Source organism: Lampetra planeri, chromosome 82, assembly GCF_965212315.1.
Source record: "Lampetra planeri chromosome 82, kcLamPlan1.2.h2, whole genome shotgun sequence".
NCBI classification, from domain to species: domain Eukaryota; kingdom Metazoa; phylum Chordata; class Hyperoartia; order Petromyzontiformes; family Petromyzontidae; genus Lampetra; species Lampetra planeri.
The window spans coordinates 4,851,170-4,876,858 of NC_136186.1; the positions used below are offsets into that span (position 1 = coordinate 4,851,170).

The 25,689-nt window shown below is 49.4% G+C and overlaps 1 protein-coding gene across 1 annotated transcript; it reads left to right on the top strand.

Annotated features, from left to right (window-relative positions):
- The first annotated feature begins 605 nt into the window (after window positions 1-605).
- LOC144738431 (uncharacterized) lies at window positions 606-17,773 on the top strand. The gene is made up of 2 exons (XM_078621470.1): window positions 606-1,118; window positions 15,263-17,773. The coding sequence occupies exon 2, from the start codon at window positions 15,273-15,275 to the stop codon at window positions 16,995-16,997; it is 1,725 nt and encodes a 574-aa protein (XP_078477596.1). The 5' UTR covers window positions 606-1,118; window positions 15,263-15,272; the 3' UTR covers window positions 16,998-17,773.
- Window positions 17,774-25,689: the final 7,916 nt, after the last annotated feature.

Genomic DNA, 25,689 nt, shown 5'->3' on the forward strand with positions numbered 1-25,689 from the left:
GTGTGGTGAGCGCGCTGCGCTACGAACCCGGCGATCCGAGTTCGATTCCCGCTCACGGCCACCACGATTATTTTTACTGGTCCTGGGCTTTCCCTAGGTCGACTCAGCCTCAAACGAGTAACTGATGTGGTGTGTGAACATCGCCACTGGGGAGACAAAGGCGGCCGGGCGTGGTGAATCCAAGTCCCAGGCGAAGTCGGGGAAGTCAAGCTAGTCTTCAATATATGAAAGGAAAATTTGTGAATGTGTTGTCTGTTCAAAATGTTTAGCTGTACTTCCCAACATGCAACAAACTTGAAATTTGCCATGTGGGTACTTTGCAAAATGTACACCATGAAAAAATAATAAAAAAATAAACTTTTGTTTTTTTTTGGGGGGGGGGGGGGGGAATGACCATGAAGTGTGTGGCGAGAATCGATATCTGCTGAGCGTTTGTGGTATCGATTAAAAGGGAATAGGCCGATTCTAAATAAATCTACAACCTTCGATTGCTTTGCGCGATCTAAAGAATCGAATTTTGACGCGCGAGCGTAAGTTTATTTTCCACCGCGCGTTGGGATTTATTTACATTTTATTAAAAAAATTATTCATAAGAATAATAAAAAAAAAATAATTTGTATATGTTATGTTTTTAATTTTCTTGAAGTTTTTCACTACATTCTTCCTCCAGGCCAGGGGTCGGCAACCAAAATAACAAGAAGAGCCATTTCTTTCCAATTCGATACAAAATTCAGTATTTCAAGAGCCGCAATGCATCTGAGTACATACTGTACATACGTACATATCGTCAAGAAGCAGCCCGTAAAGAGCCGCATGCGGCTCCGGAGCCGTAGGTTGCCGACCCCTGCTCCATGCAGTACCTAATAAATGAAACAAACTATCAACTGGCGGTTCATTAACATAATTTATTCATAAATGCTATCGCAAGTTCATTGTGACTGGTTCAGCACCCACGCCTCATCACTGGACATGAGCCCGTCTCATTAACATAATTTATTCAGTTACACTGCCGCTCGTTGGGGGAGGGGATTGTGTTGAACACCGCAAGTGACGTCATGTCACCTGCTGCCGCGTGACGTCACGAGCTGCTACACCGCGCTCGCTCTCACAGATCCGAGGTGAGAAGTTAACATCGTGGTTGTTGTTGTGGTGGTTGTTTTTTACCCAGGTAGAGCCTCTCTCCGTCTCGCTCTCGTAGGGATATCAATTGAGTAGCAGCGAGTATGGAATCGATGTCCATGTTGGAACATTACAACGCGGGGCCTAGCCACGCGGGGCCTTGCCTCCTGCCCTCGCCTGATTGCATTTGCTTTAATCCTCTGCTTAAGTTTAATTCGTCTTCATCTGGCTCACTACTTCATGGGACCTCCTTTGCCAGTAGCAACATATAAGAAGAGGTTTTCCCCATTTCTGGCAACAAAACAGGTGTTAAGATATTCTTGGTTCTTTCGGTAAAGTCACGTAGAAGGGAAATAATAAAGTAATACAATTTCTTGCTGTGGATTTCACAGCTGACGATGATTTCTCGTGTTGCAGTCGAATCGTGATATTTTTTTATTTTATTGTTTTTCTTCTACGTGACTTTAGGTGTGAAAAACAGCAAGAAATTTTTTCAAAATTTTGGAAAATTGTTTTGCTGTGTTTTTCACAGCTGACGATGATTGTTCGTGTTGCAGTCGAAACGTGATTTTGTTTTATTTTATTTTTCTTCTACGAGACTTTAGGTGTGAATAACAGCAAGAATTTTTTTGAAAATTTTCTTGTTGTTTTTCACACCGGATTGCTGGTGTTGCAGTCGAAACGTCGTGAGAATTTTTATTTTATTTTATTGTTTTTCTTCTACGTGACTTTCGGTGTGAAAAACAGCAAGAAATTTTTGAAAAATTTCTTGCTGTGTTTTTCACACCTGACGATGATTGCTCGTGTTGCAGTCGAAACGTCGTGAGAAATTTTAATAGTTTTATATTTTTATTATTTTCTTATTTCGCTTCTATTTGATGACTTTACCGAAAGAACCAAGAAGATGAATCCCTGCAGTCAGGAAAGCTTCAAATCAAAATTTAGGTGTTAAGATGTTGAAACGCCGAACTGAAACCTCTTGCAAGGAATCGTGTCTGCATTAACCACGATATACTCGCGATCAATATGCAAACAAGAAACATGCTGATAATTGTTTTTTTACCCTTCTATCTGGCAACAAAACTGACACCTTTTTTACAAGGAGTCATGTTTACATAGACCACAATACCTGCAGTCACTAGCAGTTGCCGCCCGCTTTGCGGGCGGTGTGTATATGCTTAGTTGGTGGGGAGTTGAAAGTGGCTGGACACAATAGACATGTTTTGGTGATTGTTTTATGTTTATTTTTGTGAGGTTATATGCATTTTTATGAGACGCTCAATCGACAATATTAAAGAATGCAACTTATTCAAATATAGATTGCAACTTATTGAAATATCTGGCGATACACGATATTCTTCGTGTACACTCCGTCTTCCTCATCGTCGTCAGGTCCCTCAATAAGCGCCTTGATGTTGGATCTTGCCGTGACTCGCGATAGTGCCACGTACAGTTGGCCGTGCGAGAAGCATGGCGTTGGTAGATATAATCCCAGGTTGTGAACAGTTTTCCCTTCCGCCGAAGTCGAAATGGGAAGTCCTTCGTGTCGTCGTCGCTGATGAAGATGATCCGAGGGATCAACACCTCCTTACCGTTATGGGTTCCTGTCATGATAGTCGCGTGAATGACGTGTGGCTTCATTTCCACGATGCGAAGCCGTGTTCCGTTGCACAGGCCAGCGTCCGGGTTCAAGTTGCGCATCATCATCACTGGGATGCTTTTCTTGAGGACCAACTTGTGTGGCGGAACCCCGTTGATGTTCACCGAGTTGAGGACCTCTGTCTCAAAGAATGCTGACCCTGCTCTCTCGTCGTCCTCAACCGAATCTGTAGACAGGTACACTTGTGGAGCTTCTTTGAGGCGATCCGCGACAGCCTCATTCACTCGCTGCACAGCGGCGTTGGTCGGCGTCAGAATAGTGCGGCGAGCGAAGTAGTCGTTCGTTGCCACCGTAGGGTAATTCAATTCATCTGCACTGTACATGGCATCGACAATCCTCTTCAACCCGAGTGGAGCGGGCAGATGATTGCCGTCCTCATTCCCGTCGATGTCTGGGTCGTATTCAGGATTGTCGATCACCATGGCACGCGGAATCTTCATGCAATCCGGACCGAGGTCTGGATCAACTTCATGCCTACCCTCTCCGACTTCCAAAATAAATTCTGAAAAGGCAGCCAGTTCTGCGGCTGATTCTTGGTTCTCTGCGCACTGGACTCTCATGTTCACAGTCAGATGAACTTGCTTGAAGTGGGACCACAGGTCGGACGACTTGAAATACGCATCCACAGTATCAGCTGGTGTTCCTTTCTTGACAACTGGCAGAATCTGTCGAAAGTCACCGGACAGGACAACCACTTTGCCTCCAAACGGTTCATGCAGATTGTCCAAAATATCGCGAAGCGTGCGATCCACCGCTTCAAACGCAAACCGGTGCGTCATTGGGGCTTCATCCCAAACGATAAGACTTGCCTCCTTGATAAATGCTTAGAGCTTGGACTGTTTGCGAATGAAGCATGTGGATATGTTCGTCGGTTTCAACGGGATCTTGAACGTGGAATGCGCGGTACGGCCGCCTGGAAGCAGCAGCGAGGCAATGCCACTGGAAGTAACAGCAATCGGAATCTTGCCTTGAAGACGTATCTTCGCCAGCACATGGTTGAGCAGCGTGGACTTCCCCGTGCCGCCCGGACCATCGATGAAGAACAGCTTTTGATCGGGTTGACTGTCTTCGATTGAGCCAACAATTTCGTCGTAGATTTCTCTCTGGTTCGTGTTGAGTCTGTCAGCACGTTCTACAATGTCTTGTAGCTCGTTTCTATCATATCCTTCCAATTCGTGGTGGATATGGTTGTTCTCAAGCAGCGAGTCCAAGACCAAGTGTGGGTACTCGGAAAGCTGCGCGAGGTCGTCAAAGTCCGACAGAGCCATCCCACCTGCCGTGAGGAACTCGTGGAGGCTGTGAAGGGTCTTGAACTTTACCATTTCTTCTTTGTTGGTCAGCTCGCGGTACTGGTACTCGTAATCGCAAGCCAATTCGTCTTAGAATTTATCCCAGAGAGCCTTCGCATCTGGTGGCATGGAATACAGCAGAATCATAGCGAAGAGTTGACTAAGCTGGTACGGCATCTGAAATAGCGAGGCTCCTTCCAGACACGCAACCCATTCGCGATCGCTCTCAAGGTAGCCTGCTCGCATGGCTGCTTCCTTGAACGTCGGGCATAGTTCACCGCGAATGGTGCGCAGGTCTTCGAAAGACTCCGGGCCAGGTATGTGGCACAACAGCACACGCAAGTAGAAACGCTCATGATCACGCGGAGAGCAATGCACCATCCTCACAATGGTGCGTCGCTGATTTTTGTATCTGATCCATTGCTTGTCCTTGTTGTCCCAGCGAAACAGCGTCGGTATGTCTTGGTACAACATGTCCTTCGCTTCGGCGTTGCTTTTGGCCAATTCGAAGAACCTCGTGAGCTTCGTATGGCGAGCATTATCCAAGACTTGCTGTGGATCAGCGGTTCCAGCGTAAGTTACGAATTGGCTGTTGGGAAGGTGGATGTCGAGCGTGACAACCGTGTGCGTCTTGCCTTGAATTGGGTACTCGAGTAAACGCTGGCAAGCCTCCACTGGTGAAATGTAGCGTGCTTTTACGTACCGGATGATCTCATTCGGCTCACATCGAGGGTGTTCAGACTCCCTCACGTCATCTCCAACTGCCCGCGCACTGATTTCCGTCATATCAGCGCCTTTGTAGACGTACTTGTACAGGTACTTGATCGCCGTGATGCTCGAGCACACCTCAACGTTGATGTGGCAATCGTATTTCTGAGAGATAAATGGATTGTACGCAACAACCCATTGATTGACTGTCGCATTGTCATATTTCTTGCCCTTGAACTTGAGCACGCCGTCCATTCGCAGGCGTCTTCTGTAGACAGGAAACCCATTCTGGTTGGTTTGTGTCACCTCGGACAGTGCCTTCGGGAAACATTTGGTGCACTCGCCGTCCTTCATACACGGAGAGCTGGGGTTTAGGGCTCCACACGGCCCGTGCATCATGCTGGTCAAAACTGTGTTGTACAGATAACTGTTCTTCACGGCATCTGGAAGTTCCGCGGACACAAACGTGTCAAAGTCCTTGTGAGTCCTGGGTTTGTCTTCATGGGCGAGAATAATTAGTATGTGAGCGTGCGGCAGTCCACGCTTCTGAAACTCGACCACATAGATTCGCGCGATTTGCTGCCCAAACACCCCATCATCGAGATCCTTCAACACTGCTTTGAGCTTCTGTTGCCACACATGTGCGACAATATCTGGCCTATCTTGAGCAGTTTGGTGTGGTCCGTTTCTGTCTATCATCTTTGTGATTTCATCCCATTGAGGGTTGCACATCACAGTCATGAACAAATCCGGCTTGCCAAACTCGCGCACCATCGCCATGGAGTTCTGATACTGCGAGTACATGTATCTCTCACCACCCGTGAACGACGCTGGAAGTACGACGCGCTGTCCGACTTGATCAAGGAAGTGACGGCGGCGGCTTGGCTCTGGATGCACTAACATGCCTGTGTCACGATCGTATTCCGACACTAAGCCTTCGTTTTCGCCTAATGCAACCACGCCCTCATGCAGGTACGCATTCAGAACTCCCTTGTAAAGATCCGCTCGAAGTGTCTTCTGGTTTGCCGCGACCCAGCGCAGACTCTCCTGTTCGCACTTGGCACGTTGGTCAACCACCCACTGCTGGAACAGTCGCCCGCCTTGGTGGAGAACCGACTGGTCGTTTTCCTTCTGGTAGAGTCAGTACGCAACATGTTCGCGAAGCGCCATTCGCCTCTTGTTCCGATACGTAGCGCCGTTCGTGTACTCATCCGTGTACGTCCAACCCAGTTCCCCGAGAGGGAGCAAGAGAGGACATTGAAGTGAATCGTAGATCGAATGGGTTTCGAACAGTCGCAAAAGCCCACCTGACCGTGGGAAGAGAAGCAAGTCTCGGTGATTCGCCGCGTTGCCGTCATCAACCAACACAGCAACAACCTCCGTGGCCGTGGGGAGATTGTGTGTGCGAGGTCCCGCATAGTTGTTGGCACGCAGGCAAAACACGACGTTGACGGGGTTGTCGCCAGCTTCGATCATGCTTCTCATCTGCTGACCCATAGTAAGGAACTCGCGCGCAAACGGGTTGCACGTCTCCATCATGTGCTCCAAGTCCAACAGCGCGACTGTTCAGGCCACAAAAAATCCCCTGTCGGCGAGCCACTCGTGCTTCCATATCTGGATCGTACACGTAAATCTGCGCAAACTTGGGCTTCGTTGTCTGACCGGCCTGATCCGTATATGGTAACAAAGATCCCAAGAAATGGCCCATGGCTCCTTGAATACGGTATGTATACACGCCTCTCTGCCCTTGGACACTTTGATCTTCCGCTACTGGGTCGAAGCGGCGATTGCTGAAAGACGCACCAAGCGACGTAAATGCAAACACTTGATTGTACATGCGTATCTGCTTCCGAAACTCTTCATCTTGGTACCACTTGCGTAGAATGGCCGGTGCAGGCTGGAGTGGCGGAAGAGCGACCTTGCCGTCAATGCAGCATGTGATCGAAGACTCGCCCGGCCACTTCCATGCTCGACACTTCGAGCAAACCGAAGTTGGCTCTGGTAGTTTGTGTCTTCATGCGATGACATTCTTCCCCGAAACTCTCGTGACTTCACACTCGTCTTGGTTGGCGAGGGCGTCCTTGTAGCGCTTGGTTCGCCGTTGAACGCGTCGCTGTTCCAGCGTCTCCTCGACTTCGTTTTCTGTCCTCTCCATTTGCCGTTGGGACTGGCGCTGTCGCATCTCTTCTAGTTGTTCTTCCGTCATCCTGGCGAGACGTTCAGCTTCCAGCTCAGCATGGCGTCGACGCACTTCCTCCTGCTGTTCTTCCGTCAACCTCCGGCGGCGCTCAGCTTCCAACACGCTGTGGCGATGTCGTTCCTCCTCTTGCTCCTCCTCAGTCAACAGGCCGCGGCGCTCCGCTTCCAGCACACTGTGGCGACGTCGTTCTTCGTCTTGCTGTTCTTCCGTCAACCTTCCGCGCCGCTCAGCTTCCGAGTCACTGCGACGATATCGTTTATCCAGTTGTCGCTCATCAGTCATTCTCGAACGACGCTGGGCCTTCAGCGCAGCGCGATGCGCTCGCTCAGCATCTTGTTGAAACGGAGATCGCTCAGCACGTCGCAAGCGATCCTTCTCGTTGCGCTTGAGGCGACGCAACTCTTGAAGGCCCAGTGTGAGTTGTGGATCCTCCCGCGCTGCGGCTCGAGCAATGACAAAGTCAGGGTCGTGTTCTTCTTGCTTACCTTCCTCAAGATCCATGTGGAAGTCGCCGGGAGAAACGACATGATCGTGTACGTTCATGAGGACATCCTGCATATCACTTGGTTGATCCATTGCGTCGTTGCCAGCGTTGGTTTCTACGCGCCCTTCATCGATAACATTCCCCAAGTCAAGCTCTCGCATGGCCTTATTGAACCGAAATCGCTTCACTCGGCGGCGATTGCGGCGACGATCTTTGACCTCCTTCGGCTCGGCCGCGGCAGGAGTTGCATTTACGATTTCGTTTTTGTGCAAAGCGCCCTCGAGCTCCTCTCGTGTCTTTCTCTTTCGCTTGCTATAGGGATGAGTTAGAATTGGCGATGGTGACTATGAAATAGTTGAGCAGCTCACGCACCCTTTCCACGTTCCACGACCACGGCTTGTAGTCATCGTGGTGCCTCTCGTCAGATATCTGGAATTCTGCGTACACAAACGTGACGCGTTAGACAGAAAGCCTATGTAAACCGCGTCTCCTCTCAGTCCGTGACATCTGAAGCACTGTACAATATATCTCGCTGTACTGTTGCACAGGGGTACTGGCAGATAAAATCCCCCCGACTGACGCACAAACGTTGTCACGACCGATATATAATACACGCAGTGCCTCTACCCTGCTCGCTACCAAGTCCCTAGGCGACCGCCAGCTATGTTCTCACTCGTTCAGAGTGTTTGTTTTACCCAAAGATGACCCTCACTTCCGCACGCACCACTGTCCACGATAAGCGCACACTGGCACACTTACAGATCCAGCTGTTTGTTTTGTTTAATTTTATTCGTCACGCACCATCCATATGCGCTCCACCATCCACCATGGCCTTGCATCGCAAAGACACAGCCCCAGTGTGCGTCAGCGTGTGCGCCATCCACAGTCACATTGGTCAGCAATGGCACCGTTCCGGTCGCACACAGGTTGGCCCCTGCATCCTCCGTCTGTATGTACACACACAGACAGATCCGCTATGGGGCCACCTCTATTTTTATAAAAAAACATGTTTTTTGTTGGTGGTATGCCGTCCATGGAGACGTGATCAACGTCAATACATAGTAATGGTAATAAGCCGGATAAACCGAAAAGTACCCATTGTACCCATCAAACAGTCAGCTCGGTTGCCCCATGGGGGTATTGACCCATGGGCGGAACTCCCGAAACTGTAGGGGGCGCTACGCAACTGGCCGTGGTCCCGGCAGGTGAAGCTGCCAGCTCAGTCCGCTAAGACTCACTGTATAGCGACCCCTGCCTACTCGTAAGGTAAAGTTATTTGGGGACTCCAGTAATCGCAGCACGCAGCACCCATTTTTACATAAATATACGTATACTAGCTGTACTACCCGGCTTCGCCCGGGACTTGGATCCACCATGGCCGGCCGCCTTTGTCTCCCCAGTGGCGATGTTAATACGCCACACCAGTTACTCGTTTTGAGGCTGAGTCCCTCCCTCACCACTCTCCCTCCCTCAGCACTCTCCCTCCCTCACCACTCTCCCTCCCTCACCACTGTCCCTCCCTCACCACTCACGGCCGGCCGCCTTTGTCTCCCCAGTGGCGATGTTAATACGCCACACCAGTTACTCGTTTGAGGCTGAGTCGACCTAGGGGAGCTTAAAATAATCGTCACCGGTGGTGGCCGTGAGCGGGAATCGAACTCGGTTCGCCGGGTTGGTAGCGCAGCGTAGCGTTAACCACTACACCCACCGCTCCTCACACACCACACACGCACAGACACACACACAGACACACACACAGACACACGCAGACACACACAGACAGACACAGACAGACACACACACACACAGACACACAGACAGCACGCTAAGCACTACACTACCGCTCCCCACGCACCACACACGCACACACACAGACACACACACACACAGACACACACAGACACACAGACACAGACAGCACGCTAAGCACTACACTAACGTTCCCCCTACACAACACACGCGCGCGCGTCCATAGGTACACATACACGCGCTTGCTGCAGACAGACACGACTTTCAGGGTGCGTACGGCAGTAAACGACTGCAATAATAAAGCGGCAATGCTGCGCGAGGAACGCCTTAGACCTGCAACACATTTGTGTAATGCGAGCGTAAACACACAAACACATACAAACACATACACACACATACATACACACACATACACACAAACACATACACACACATACATACACAGAAACACATACACACATACATACACAGAAACACATACACACACATACATACACACACACATACATACACACAAACACATACACACACATACATACACAGAAACACATACACACATACATACACAGAAACACATACACACACATACATACACACACACATACATACACATAAACACATACACACACGTACATAGACACATACATACAGACACACAGACATACACATAAACACATACAACAAAAACCCAGATACATACACACACATACATACACACAAACACATACACACACATACATACACACATACATACAGACACACAGACATACACACAAACACATACACACATAGACATGACCCGGCTTTGCCCGGGACTTGGATCCACCACGCCCGGCCGCCTTTGTCTCCCCAGTGGCGATGTTAATACGCCACACCAGTTACTCGTTTTGAGGCTGAGTCCCTCCCTCGCCACTCTCCCTCCCTCGCCACTCTGCCTCCCTCACCACTCTGTAGAGGAGGTGAAATTTGTATGAATTTACCTCAGAGTGGCGTGGTGGGTGTCGAGGCCTAGCACCGTGCAGAGCCTCCCGCCTCGCCTGATTTTCCCACCCGGCTGACGCTGGGTACGGGTGCCGGTCCCCCCCCCCCCGCGCTACAATAATACTGTGTAATTGCTATAATTTAATAATCGACCGACCCTGTAATAGTAATAGCACACATTGTGGTGGGGGGGGGAGTGAAGAGGACGTGAAACTTAGATGAATTTACCTCAGAGTCGCGTGTTAATGCGTGCGCCTATTTTTAACGGGAATTAAAAATGGCGTCCACCCCGCGGCCCGTCGCTACCCGTTGGCAGGGGCAACCGCCGTCCAATGAAAGCGGCGAAGGCGTCGCTACCCGTTGCCAGGGGCAACCGGCGTCCAATGAAAGTGCGTATGGTCCGGCGACACACACACACACACAGACAGACAGACAGATTCGCGATTTTATATATATAGATTACCGTAACTACCATTCGCACACTTGCATACACACCACACTCGCACAGCGCAGGGTCTGCGCCAACAGTGCACTGCACCACTGCGGCGCAGACCTTGCCAGACCTATGCTATCACACACCGCTTACCTTTTGTGTGCTTCTGCTTGTTTGGAAATCGACGACTGACTGACTGACCGGCGCGTGCTGCCGCCAAAAAGCACGCAGCCCACTTTCAGGCAATTAAATGTAAGGGATAATTTATTTGTCCAATCATATTGAAGGTGACACCGACAGAATTTCTCGAGCGCTGGTTTGATATGTAGGGCCGTGAACTGTGCTGGACCACTTTGCACACACTTGTATAGGCCCAATGAAAGATTAAGCACAGTGGTTTCAAGGGAATGGGCGCAATATTGATGGAGCTGCATACGAAAGAGTGGTCAGTTTTGGCCACTGGGCCGTCGAACCGAACGCCACTAATAATGAACAGATTTTATTGAAAGTTCTGGAATTGAAAATGTATGTGGCTATCTTATTATTGGAGGGTTCTTGGTTGCACCCGCGGACGTTCTTCGTTGCCGAGATATCGCCACCAGGACGCAGTGTTCGGCGGGTGCAACAGCAACACTGTACCTACAGTAGATTTTCCGTTGCGACCATCACTCGGAATATGGTGTTGCGTGAAAGTAGGTGCAATTGTTGACCGAAGAGACGCTCTCGGCCGGCAGGTTTATTTATTTATATTTATCGAATGAAAGAGAGCTTTGGCTTTTTGCCGGCTGTTTTATTTATTTTTATCGAATCAGAGTGAGCTGTCTGGGCGGGCCCGTAAATAAATAAATATACGTACGGCCACGCACGCAGAAGACCAAACCAGAGTAGTTGTTTAAGATAATGCATTATGACTGCAGGTATTGTGGTCTATGTAAACATGTGTGGGGGTCGCTAGCCCCCGAGATCCCTCCCTCGGTAATGCTAACGGCCGGGCTAGCATCATCAATCGCCCCCCCGCTGCTAGGTTCCTCACCCGTGGCGTGGGAACCATCGCCCGAGGATTCCCCTCCCCCGCGGGTCCGCGTAGCCGGCATGGCTAATTACCGAGTAGAATTCTGCCCCTCCCTACTACGATACCTCCCTGTCCTAATCGCGCGCCTGCAACCCACACGGAGCGAACGTACGCACGCCCACACACACACACGCCGCTCCGCGCACTCCAACTCAACTCACGTTATGATCGCGCACCTGTATCGCACACGGGGTGGTCGCACGCACACACACGCAGCTCCCCACGCGACACACTGCTCAACAAGATCACGCGAGACCACGCTTCGCTATTAATGATTTATTATATGCTACCTGCGAATTGATGTTGAATCAGTGAGTCGACGAGGCTGGCCTATTCCACCCAAACCTGTACCTATTCCCTATTTGTCGGCTTACGCTACCCTACTTCACCTCCCCACTCACTGTTTGGTGCCCGCGGTGGTTCGCTGCTCCCGGTGCTAACAGCGCACCTCGACGCGTCGCACGGACGTCCGGGTCGCTGGCTGGAGCTGCTGCGGGTCCGCTGGCCTGGAGAGAAGAGCCCGATTTCCCCTTTGCGCTCCCCATTTATCCTGATTCCCGGACCCCTACCCCCTTCCCACGCACCGTGCGCCTTCGCTATGCTAATTAATCCTTTGTCCGCGCGGCGTGAACTCCAAACAATGGCACACGCCCCCCTCGCCCGGGCCAGGCAGCTCCGCGATGCCTTTGTTCCGCTAATCAATGAGCGACCTGCACGGCGCAAATTCCAATCAATCCTTTTCTCACGCAGGCCCCCATCATCGAGGTTCATGCGGCGGTGTCCATCACAAAGGCCCGTCGTGGGAAGCTGTGCATGGCTCCTCGCGCGCCTCCCCTCTCCCAATTATTTATACTAATAGCCTTATCCTTTAACTCCCCTAACAATGGTGCCTGCGCGCTCAAGCGTAATTATCCCAACCCTCCATGACTATGCGCAACAGCTCCTGCGGTCCCGCTATTCATGCTGTCCCGTCCCTCCCCTGCTTGCCCCGTCGACCCGTGGGGGTGTGTGTGGGGGGAAAATGCACCTCAACCGCGGTGGCCGAATGCCCCATGCCGCGACCACACCATATTACGGCTGGTCGCAGCGCCGCGGCGCAACGTAGCACGGGGGAGGTCGTCCAATTCCCTGATCGCCGGAAACCGTGGGAGTTAACCCCGATAAGGGTTTCTCGGATAAAAATCGGTCGGCCAGGTGACCTCCCCTCGGAGCTCTATGGGGGGGGGGGAATGCGTGCGGGTGTGTTCGTGTGAGGTGAGGTGAGGGGGACGCGGGGTTGGCTCCGTTGCTTGGTGGTGGCGAAGTCGGGGGTTTGGGCGCCTGCCGAACGGCTTCGTAGCGGCGGCATCACACATGACTGCTTGTAAAAAAGGTGTCAGTTTTGTTGCCAGATAGAAGGGTAAACAACCAATTTTCATATTTTTACTGGCAAATGAGGTTCCAATGGTGAAGAAACATGCTGTGATAATAAATGCATTGTCTATGAAACTTTTTTGTCCACACCAGAGACGGCTTTCTTTCAAGCCTAGTCTCAAACGGTATTAGACCAGAGGACAGCGCCAAAAGGCGTACACAGCACAAAGACAACGCCACCATCAGAACAATGACAGCTCGGGCGAGCAGCTACATCATGGGACCTCCTTTCCCAGTAGCAAAATATAAAAAGAGGTTTTACCCCTTTTATTATTCACAGATTTGTACTATTTATTTGTTTTGGGATATTTTTTGTATACGGTTTCTCCGTGTTTATTTCAATTGGTTGGACCATCTCTAGCTCCACCCACCTACCTTGATGCACCGATCTCAGGCCTATATAAGTCCTTGTCTCAGCAGCTTTCTCTCTCACCTGAAGACGATTGCTTGTGTTGCGATCGAAACGTCGTGATCTATTATTTTCTATGTAACGCGACTTGACCGAAAGACCCAAATAATATTAATTCCTGCAGTCAAGAAAGCTTTAAATCAATAAATAACTACGTAGTTTGATAAGCTCCCATTACACCATTGGAACCTCCTTTGCCAGTAGCAAAATATGATAATTGTTTTTTTTACCCTTTTATCTGGCAACAAAACTGACACCTTTTTTTACAAGGAGTCATGTTTGCATTGACCACAATACCTGCGGTCAGAATGCGAACAAAAAACACAACTCTGATAATGTTTTCACTGTCCTTGGAATTGATTGGTCCCCACCCGAGACAGCTTTTCTTAGAGCCTCGTCTCACATGGTGTTGGACTAGATGACGCCAAAAGGCGTACAACTCAAAGACAATGCACCATCAGAGTATGAGAGCTCGGGGTAAGCATTTACACCATTGGAACCTCTTTTGCCAGTAGCAAAATATGATAATTATATTATTTAGCCTTTTATCTGGCAACAAAACTGACACCTTTTTTGAGTTGTACGTCTTTTGGCGTAATCTCGTCCAACACCATATTAACTGCCCTGCAACAATGATGAGGTCGGAAGAGCGACGCACACATGAATAGGTGGAACGCTGTGTTCCTAAAACCCAGCAAGACAGTGGGGAGCACAGCTGGTTCATCTGTCAGTCATCCCTTGACACCTGGATCATTCCCATTACCTGCTGACAAGGAATCCACACTTACATGGCCTTAAATTGCACCTATCATGGCATTAGCACTGGGATAAGGTTACTTGCAATTAGTTATGAATGGTGGATTTTTATTTATATATGTTAATGACGCATGTGGAATGTACGTGTATTTAAGAGTTTATCTTTGTGTGGAGTTGTGGTGGAGTTATTTCACTGCATTATGAACTCAACAATTAGTATGATTATCACCGACAGCAAACACGATTGATAAGTGAAAGCTGAACTGCTTGTGGGCCTCTGCTATGTTGATTGATCTTAAATTAATTACATGGTGAAGTGAGGAAGCATCAATACTGAGCAGATGAAGGCGGCCAGGCATGGTTCTGGACACACCACCACTTTTTACCATGCCAGTGTGTGACAGTGTCAAGTTTGTATTTGCAGTAAATTATATTAACTATTGAACATGGAGGTTAAATCAAAACAATCGTTTATTTTAGTTTCCCTCTGGAACTTTTTGGAAGAATGGAAACAGGAAATTAACAGCACATATGCTGCTGAAGTTAGATCTGTTCATCCAAGCATTCAAGAAAATCTGAGCCTGGCTTCACACCTCTAAAGTTGCGATTGAACATTTATTAATGCATTTCTGCATCATACAAATAGTATTATTCCCAACAGCCTTTGCTATGTAAGCTGATATTTGCTTTTATAAATACTACTTTTGCAGCCAGGCTGCCGAAATTGTGTGCTTGGTGTTTTGGGTGAACATTTATTTTGAAGATACTAGGGCTTCCAGGCATATTTATAATCTTTTGCCCTCTCATTGTGTGTCTTAACAGCCCGTGTAATGAATTGGGGATAATCTTGAATATATGAATAAATATAGACGTGTAAGTCATGTGTGTGTGTGTATATATTCATTCCTCTGTGCCTCGATACTGATGAAGATGGTGTGGACATTTTTTTCTGTCTGCAGCTGATGCTTCCTCTGATGCTTTCTCTGCAGAATTGGTCTGATGGAGCAAAGGCACTCAGCGCAGCTCGGTACACAAAGACAACAATGGGACCAGTATGCAAACAGCATGGATTGTACTGGAAATTTTACACAGGACCAGAGATCTCCAACGGGAGAGAAACCCTTCAAGTGCACTGTGTGTGGGAAGGCATTTTCAAGTTCATCTTATCTTAAAAAACACCAGAGAACACACACAGGAGAGAAACCCTTCAAGTGCACTGTGTGTGAGAAGGCATTTTCAAGTTCATCTTATCTTAAAATACACCAGAGAACACACACAGGAGAGAAACCCTTCAAGTGCACTGTGTGTGAGAAGGCATTTTCAAGTTCATTTTATCTTAAAAAACACCAGAGAACACACACAGGAGAGAAACCCTTCTGGTGCACTGTGTGTGGGAAGGCATTTTCACGTTCATTGTATCTTATAATACACCAGAGAACACACACAGGAGAGAAACCCTTCAGGTGTAGTGTGTGTGGGAAGGCATTTTCAGATTCATCTGCTCTTAAAAAACACCAGAGAACACACACAGGAGAGAAATCCTTCAAGTGCACTGTGTGTGGGAAGGCATTTTCAAGTTCATCTTATCTTAAAAAACACCAGAGAATACACACAGGAGAGAAAGCCTTCAAGTGCTATGTGTGTGGGAAGGCATTGTCAAGTGCATTTTATCTTAAAATACACCAGAGAACACACACAGGAGAGAAACCCTTCAAGTGCACTGTGTGTGGGAAGGCATTTGCACAGTCACCACAGCTTCATACCCACCAGAAAACACACACAGGAGAGAAAGCCTTCAAGTGCACTGTGTGTGGGAAGGCATTTTCAAGTTCATCTTATTTTAAAAAACACCAGAGAACACACACAGGAGAGAAACCCTTCAAGTGCACTGTGTGTGAGAAGGCATTTACATGGTCATCAGGTTTACAGATCCACCAGAGAACACACACAGGAGAGAAAGCCTTCAGGTGTAGTGTGTGTGGGAAGGCATTTTCAAGTTCGTCTTATCTTAAAATACACCAGAGAACACACACAGGAGATGAACCCTTCAAGTGCAGTGTGTGTGGGATGGCATTTTCACATTCATCAAATCTTAAAATGCACCAGAGAACGCACACAGGAGAGAAACCCTTTAAGTGCAGTGTGTGTGGGAAAGCATTTTCAAGTTCATATTATCTTAAAATACACCAGAGAACACACACAGGAGAGAAACCCTTGAACTGCATTGTGTGTGGGAAGGCATTTTCAAGTTCGTCTTATCTTAAAATACACCAGAGAACACACACAGGAGAGAAACCCTTCAAGTGCACTATGTGCGGGAAGGCGTTTGAACAGTCACCACAGCTTCATAGACACCAGAGAACACACAGGCATCAAAAGATCCCCAAGGAGTGTAGTCTGAAATCGACTTGTGAAAGTCAAAGTCCTGCAATGAGCCCATCCCTCCTGAAAAAAGAACCAGATGTAAATACCAGCTTGGACACTATGAAATGTATGAAGGTGAAATTTGAAGAGGCGAAGGTGAAATGTGAAGAGGTGACAGTGAAGAGCGAAGAAGTGAAGGTTAAATGTGAAGATGAACATTCAACTCCAAAATCGGACCTTCACATCAATGGAGGCACCGTGAAACAGGAGGAGAATTCTGACTGTGAGGCAGAGCGAGGCAACTCCCAGCAGTTTGTTGAAGTGGAGGTGTGGGTGGACTTCTTAAACAATAAAAAGTAAAATGGAGAACCTGTAGATGTGTAAGCTTGAGACAATGAAGCTGCAATAGATTCACATTTGTCACAGGCCTTTAATGAAAAGAACGTGAAGTTGAACACTCCATTCCTAGATTCAACCTGCAGAGTAAGCGCGATCAGTATTTGCGGACCTGTTGGTTGGGTAGATCTCTAACTAGGAGCGAGAGCCAATAAGCTTCCAAGCATTCACTATGTTATAATAATGTAATGTGAGGTTACACCTGGATGATGATGATTGGCTCTGCTGGCTTCAACCCACAACCAATGGGGAGTCGAGCCAGGGGCGTGGCCCTGGAGTTGTACAGTAGCTTCTGGAAAGTTCCAGGGGTGTGGCTGAGGATTGGCTGCGGGGCATCACGTGGGCCAGGGATTAAAAGGGGCGGACCCGGCACGTGGTCAGTGTGCGGAGGAACGAAGGTGGAAGCCGCCACGCTGGTGCCGTGGTCCGGAGCCTGCCACGTGGCGGGCCGCGGCAGTCTCTGTCTCTCTCCCTCTCATGCTGTCAGCCAACAAGTTCAAGTTCATTTATTAGGTATAGCCCTGCGAGCCATTCGGCTCTTGAATTGGGTGCAACCTCAACAAACAGAAAACAAAAACATGTACAAGAAAACATCTTAAAGTGAATATGTGACTGAGTGAAAACAGAAAATCCAAGAAGAGACAGCAAAATATTGCAGAAAAAACACCGTACACCAACGCTGTGTCCAAACATTCCAGTGGGATGCAAGTCAAACAACAACAACCACAATACAACTTAGATTAAGGCCATCAGTCTAACTCTGTACTACAACAAACAAACATGTCTAAACCAATACACTTTTCGAAATCAAAATAAAGCCATGAAAGCAATGAAACAGTGATCATAGGAACTGTGACGGAATTTTCACAATAAACAGCATGTACTACCAAAACCCTGCAGCCATAGCTGGCTGCATGAGTCACTCCACAACAGCAGGAGCATCAATCGGAGTATTATCATTTTTCAATGCACCTTTAATAGCGTGAGAGGGAGCAAGAGAAGTGGAGGAACAAATGTATTGAAAGCGGTGAACGAAACTTAATAAAGAATTCTCAATTCCCGACGTTTCAATGGGGTTTATTACATTGGAGTCGGAAGTAAATTTTTAGACCGCTTGGACCATCATCCACGAGGTCGAAGCACCTCAAAAAGAGGAACCCACCGGACCCGCCATCAGACGACGATGCCGATGAGGACGAGCTTCTGGGCGCAACGGGACCGCTGCCGCCGACTGCTGCCGCGCCAAAAACGACAGGCCGGCGCGGAGGCGACTCCAGCTGCGGAAGAAGGGTGGCGACGAGTGGCGGAACAGATTGAGACTCTCCGTGCGGTGATGCTCAATCTCGTCATGGTGGTTGCGTCGTCTGCCCCCCTGGGTCGGCCTCGTGAGACGAGTCCAAGTGCGGACGACCTTGACCTCCAACGGGGGGCTGTAACCATCATTACACCTGCTGCGGAGGAGGAGGCCGCCATCTTGGGCTGGGTTTGCTGCCACGCTGCCTGTGGCCGCCATCTTGGCGGAGCCGCGTGCTGCGCGGGTGGCGGGAACGAGCACGTCCAAGGACTCTTGATGGTGGCCGCAGCCATCGCCTCCTTAATATTAAAGAATTTGTCACCGGAGGTGACTGGAGCGCTTTTACGTGGAGATTCGAATCCGCCTTCCGATCGGTGCGGTGGACGGACTCCGAGGCACTGGAGGCTCTACCTATGCTGTTGGACGACGTGTCCCTGGCCGTTTTCCGCTCCATCCCGGCGAGTAGGAAGAAGACGCTAAAGGACGCCTTCGCTGAAATGGCGGAATTTTTTACGAGCCGCCATCGGCTGCCCACAGAAAAATCATGCAGCGACGTCGGGGGTCGGAAGAAACGCCTCTGGCGTCCCGTGGTGCGCTATTAGCGCTCGCCATGGCCGCCTACCCCGAGTCCTCCGCCGACCTCCTGGACCCTCTCATTCTTGCAAGAATGATTGAGCTATCGCAAGAGTAGTTGGGCATCTCACTGCCGGTGTGCGGCCATGAGTCGCTAACGTCTCGCTGGGCGGCGCGATGTTTAGACGCCAAATTCAATTTGCGACGTTGGCACCAAATGGCGGCGAGGACGGGGGACCCCAAAAAGGACGGTGAACCGCTGGGATGGGCCCCGCGTCGCGTCGTGCACATTCTGAAAGAGTCCAGCGATGACGACTTGGTGGCTGCTGCTCCTCGCTGGACCCCGCAACGCCGGCAGGACACGTGGCGCGACGGGGCCGGACGGTCACGAGCGGGGGCCGAGGCGACCGACCGTCGGGCGGCCGCCACATGCTTCAAGTGTGGCCGACTGGGCCACTTGGTTTCGATTTAAAGCTTTCGTGACTACAGGGATTCATCTTCTTGGTTCTTTCGGTAAAGTCACGTAGAAGGGAAGTAATAAAATGATAAAAAAAAACATAATAAAGTAATTCTTACGACGTTTCGGCCACAACGCAAGCAGCCGTCCTCAGGTGAAGACCAGGTCTGTCGGGGAGACAGCGTGGTGTTGTTTCATTCAGATGCTGTCTCCCCGACAGACCTGGTCTTCACCTGAGGACGGCTGCTTGCGTTGTGGCCGAAACGTCGTGAGAATTATTTTATTATGTTTTATTTTTATTATTTTATTACTTCCATTCTACGTGGTGACTTTACCGAAAGAACCAAGAAGATGGGCCACTTGGCCCGCGATTGTCGGAGGCGGTTAAGACCTCCGCAGCTCCCGTCGGCCCTTCATCTCTTCCACCGGACGCGGATCGACATCATTCTCGGGCAAGTTGGCAGGCGTCGGGCACCCGGCAGGTCCCAAAACCTCAGGCATTCACTCGCACCCCCGTAGGCTTATCGGATGTTAATTGTCGGCATGCTCATTCGGTACCACACACGGTTGCTCGGTGGAAGAAATTGTCTCGAAGGGTGGTTGCAGCCGCATTGGGGTCCTCCACGGTGCCAGGCACTATTCAAGGGTCGCTTGTCCATTTCACTTCCCACAGCTTAACCAAGCTTAATCATATATTTGGATGCCGCTCGACGAGGCGAGCAGTACGAGCACCACCTTGATGGGTCTGCGACATTTCCTTCCAGAGTTATTGCCAAAAAACCTCAAACATCCCAGAATCCTCTCCGTTTGGGGTCCAAATGTTGTCGCTTATTATATCCCATGAGAAACACCGCCTGGACAAGCGGGGGGACGTATTCTACCCCCCGCAGACACACAGGCCTTGCAGAGCGTCGAGGCCCCTGTCGAGCAGCCTCCGACGAGGCTCGTTCCGTCCACGGAGGACGCTAAACCCGCTCCTCCGCTGCCCCCTCCTGCTGAGCAGTCGACGAGACGACCACGTTCCGTGGCGGCAGAGGGACCGGCGTCGCGGCACGCGATCGAAGTCGCTCCCGTTTCGTTAACGCCGTTGCCATGTTGTACCTGTAACCCCTTCTGTTATGCCGCGCTACAGTTGGTGCCCTAATGTTGTGTCGCTCCTACATCGCACGTTGGTTCCGTGCCCTTAATAATGTTAATTTTCGACCGCGCGTTGTTCGGCGCCCTAACAACCTTACCTCGTTACGCGTCATTGGCGCCCTAAATGTTAGTCGCAGGGGATAGCGCATCGCCCTTTTCTCAGCCGAGACGGCTGACTTTTTACACGGGGGGGGGGGGGGGGTTGATGTAATGTGAGGTTACACCTGAATGCTAAATGGGTTACACCTGGATGATTAATTGGTTACACCTGGAAGATGATAATGATGGGCTCTGCTGGCCTCAGCCCACAACCAATGGGGATTCGAGCCAGGGGCGTGGCCCTGATGTAATGCGAAGACTACGCCTGGAGGATGATGATTGGCTTTTTCGGCTTCAGCCCGTAACCAATGGGGAGTCGAGCCAGGGGCGTGGCCCTGGGGCTGTACAGGGGGCTCTGGAAAGTTCCAGGGATGTGGCTGAGGATTGGCTGCGGGGCATCACGTGGGCCAGGGATTAAAATGGGCGGAGACAGACAGCATGTGGTCAAAGCTTGAAGGAACGAAGGTGGAAGCCGCCACGCTGGTGCCGTGGTCCGGAGCCTGCCACGTTGCGGGCCGCGGCAGTCTCTCTCCCTCTCACGCTGTCAGCCAACAGCGTGAAGGAGCCATAGAGTAGAGCAGGCATGTCCAAAGTCCGGCCCGTGGGCCAATCACGGCTTGTGGTCAGATTTCATACGGCCCGCAGCTTCGGTCTAATAATGTGTTATTTATGGCTCGCTAGCTCTGTCAGAATAAATAAATCATAAAACTTTAAAGATGTAATTCCTCCTTCCGCCACACGGTGGCAGCACCATTCTAATGCTCTCTGGCTCTGCATCCGTGCCGCGAACCCTTCTCGAATCATTTCTGCCATAGCAGTGGGAATTACAATGCTTCTTCACTGGAAATCGAGGAAATTGTGTTTGTCTAATTTGTAAAGAGACGGATGCCTTGTTTAAGGATTTTAACGTAAAGAGACACTACGAGACTAAACATGCTACAACATACGACAAGCTAACAGGGAGTGACTGCGCTGAAAAAGTAAAGCAACTCCAAGCTGCTCTGGCATCGCAACAGCGATTGTTCACGCCGGCCTGTGAGTCAAAGGAAAACATCACCAAAGCCAGCTACGAAGTGGCCATGTTAATAGCTAAACATGGCAAACCTTTTACTGAAGGAGCATTTATCAAAGACTGTCATGAAAATGGTGGAGAACATTTGCCCCGAGAAGAAGCAAGAATTTATGAATGTTTGCCTGGCACGCAACACTGTGGCACGGAGAGTTGAGGACATATTGTCAGATATTCAGAGACAACTGGGGGACAGGGGAGTGGCTTTTGATTATTTCTCATTAGCCTGCGATGAAAGCACCAATGCATCTGACACTGCACAACTACTTATTTTTTGAAGAGGAGTTGATGACAACATGAACGTGACAGAGGAGCTGCTTGACCTCAAAAGCCTTAAAGGGCAAACCAGAGGAACAGATGTATTCGTTTCTGTTTGTGAAGCTGTTGATGAAATGAAACTACAATGGAGTAAAGTTTCTGGGATCATTACCGATGGTGCGCCTGCCATGGCTGGTGAGCGAAGTGGATTGTTCACACTGATCTGCAATATAGTCAGCGAAGAAGCAGGCAACGCTATTTAACTTCACTGTATCATTCACAAGCAGGCTCTCTGCGCCAAACATCTCAAATTTGACGATGTTATGAAACCAGTGGCAAAGGCAATCAATTCTATTCGCTCTAAAGCTCTATACCACCGACAGTTTCAGCAGTTCTTGCATGACATCCAGGCTGAATACGGTGACGTAATATATCACAACGATGTGAGGTGGCTAAGTCGGGGGTCCGCACTACGGCGATTTTTCTCAAAGAGGAAATTGGACATTTTTTGGGTGAGAAGGGACAACCAATGGAAGAACTGTCCGATCCTGTATGGCTGGCAAATCTGGCTTTTTTGGTTGACATAACGAAGCATGTTAATCTTCAAGGAAAAGATGCAGTGGTGAGCCAGCTATATGCTCACATCATGGCCTTTGGAACCAAACTGCAACTTTTCCAAAGACACTTGTCTCAAACAGAGCCCTGCACTGCGCACTTCCCAGCTTTGAAAGAGGTCATTGACAGTTTCTCACAGGACAACATCGGTGCGCAAATGAAGAGTTATGCAACAGCTATCGCATTTCTTTCTGTGGAATTTAACAAACGCTTTCGGGACTTTGCAGTTATTGAAAAGGACATGTTGCTTTTCTCTTCTCCCTTCTCCGTGGACTCTGATGATGCTCCTCCACAGCTGCAGCTGGAGCTCATTGAGCTGCAGTTTGACGATGAGTGCCGCGGGAAACACCAGCAGTGTTCTCTTGTTAACTTTTACCGGCAGCTGGACAAAAGCACGTTTCCAGAAATGCGGTCATTTGCTAAGAAAATGCTGAGCTTATTCGGCTCCACATTTGTGTGAGCAAACATTCTCAGTCATGAACTTAAACTAGAACCGATTGAGGTCAAGGATGAGTGACTCCCACTTGCGTGGCATTTTACGCATCTCAACCACTGCCCTCAAGCCAGACCTGGTCTCTTTTCTGAAATCTAGATCTCAGTATCACCATTCTCATTAGTGTCAGCAAGTTATCTGTTCCTTGATCAATCTGAAATTGAGTGTTTTGAACGGTAACATCTGTCACTATTAACAGTGAAAAGCCTACAGCACACTAATGCACTTGGACTTATGGCACTTGTTTTATTAAACTCTTGAATAAGATTTGGTTATAACTGTTGATATGTACCTGTAGATATGACACAAACTCTTGCTTTCTGAAAGATCTTGTAAAAGACAAGGGCAAAATTCACTTGTTTTAAAGTTTAATGATAACAGACCACGTTGCATTACTTATAACTCATGTTTAAAATGTTCATGAGGCAAATATATTTAACTCATGGAAATTTAAGGTATTCTATACAGTTTTTTCAATGTTATCTGACTGAATGAAAGGCAGAATTGTGTTTTTAGAGTTGTTCACGTCTGTCTAAGTGGCTTATATTTGGTTACATTGTCATTTGAAAAATATAGCTAATTGTGACTGATAATTGTTGTATAACAGTGTGTGTTTTCACGTAACTTTCGTGGTAAAAATGTTGGAAGGAACTATTGGCCCCCGGGCATCTTCACTTTATCAAATTTGGCCTTCTTTGCAAAAAGTTTGGACACCCTTAGAGTAGAGGAACGGATATAGTGAGAGCTGTGGAAGAAACTTAATAAAGAATTCTGAATTCCCGACGTTGTCTCGAGGTGTATTACACACATACATAGAGTGACACACATTGCCGTACACACACGTGGACTATCACACACAGACATGGACTTGAGATATACACACGTCGAGTTACACACATGTAGTGCTCGACTTGACACGACAGCTTCTTGCTTTTCTCTTTCACTTTATTTCGCTAATACAGATCAACATTCCCACAGCGAACACCAATCGACATTCTTTCCGCGCGCTCTCCGCTTGCTCGCCGCGTTCCGCCGGCCTCGCTCGCTCCGCGTCCCTCCTCCGTCGACTCTCCTCTCCACTCTCTCTGGCACACTCAGCCGCTCTTTATCGGCTTTTCCATCACACTCAGCTGCTCTTTATCGGCTACTCCGTCACACTCCATCCGCTTCTGCTGGCTTCTCCATTTCTACCTTATACTCCACTGCTACCCTACACTTCTCCGCTGCTACCCTACGCTTCTCCGCTGCTACCCTACGCCTCTCCGCTGCTACCTTGTACTTATCCGCTGCTACCCTACGCTTTTCCACTGCTACCCTACGCTTCTCCACTGCTACCCTACGCTCCTCTGCTGCTACCCTACACTTCTTCACTCCTACCCTAAACCTGTCCACTGCTACCCTACTCTTCTCCACTGCTACCCTACACTTCTCCACTGCTACCCTACACTTCTCCACTGCTACTCTTCTCCACTGCTACCCTTCACTTCTCCACTGCTACTCTAGTCTTCTCCGCCGCTACCCTACGCTTCTTCGCCGCTACCCTACGCTTCTCCGCCGCTACCCTACCCCTCTCCGCCGCTACCCTACCCCTCTCCGCCGCTACCTTATACTTATCCACTGCTACCCTACACTTCTCCACTGCTACCTTATACTTCTCCACTGCTACTCTAGTCTTCTCCACTGCTACCCTACGCTTCTCCACTGCTACTCTAGTTTCTCCACTGCTACCCTACGCTTCTCCACTGCTACTCTAGTCTTCTCCACTGCTACCCTACGCTTCTCCACTGCTACCCTACGCTTCTCCACTGCTACCCTACGCTTCTCCACTGCTACCCTACGCTTCTCCACTGCTACCCTACGCTTCTCCACTGCTACCCTGCGCTTCTCCACTGCTACCCTACGCTTCTCCACTGCTACCCTGCGCTTCTCCACTGCGCTTCTCCACTGCTACCCTGCGCTTCTCCACTGCTACCCTACGCTTCTCCACTGCTACCCTACGCTTCTCCACTGCTACCCTACGCTTCTCCACTGCTACCCTACACTTCTCCACTGCTACCCTACACTTCTCCACTGCTACCCTACACTTCTCCGCTGCTTCCCTACACTTCTCCGCTGCTACCCTACTCTTTTCCACTGCTACCCTACACTTATCCACTGCTACCTTATACTTATCCACTGCTACCTTATACTTATCCACTGCTACCCTACGCTTCTCCACTGCTACCCTACGCTTCTCCACTGCTACCCTACTCTTCTCCACTGCTACCCTACACTTCTCCACCGCTACCCTACACTTCACCGCTACCCTACGCTTCTCCACCGCAACCCTACGCTTCTCCACCGCTACCTTATACTTCTTCACTGCTACCTTATACTTATCCACTGCTACCCTACACTTCTCCACTGCTACCCTACGCTTCTCCACTGCTACCCTACGCTTCTCCACTGCTACCCTATGCTTCCCCACCGCTACCCTACACTTCTCCACCGCTACCTTATACTTCTTCACCACTACCTTATGCTTCTTCACTGCTACCTTATACTTCTTCACTGCTACCCTACACTTCTCCACTGCTACCCTACGCTTCTCGACTGCTACCCTACACTGCTCCACTGCTACCCTACGCTTCTCCACTGCTACCCTACACTGCTCCACTGCTA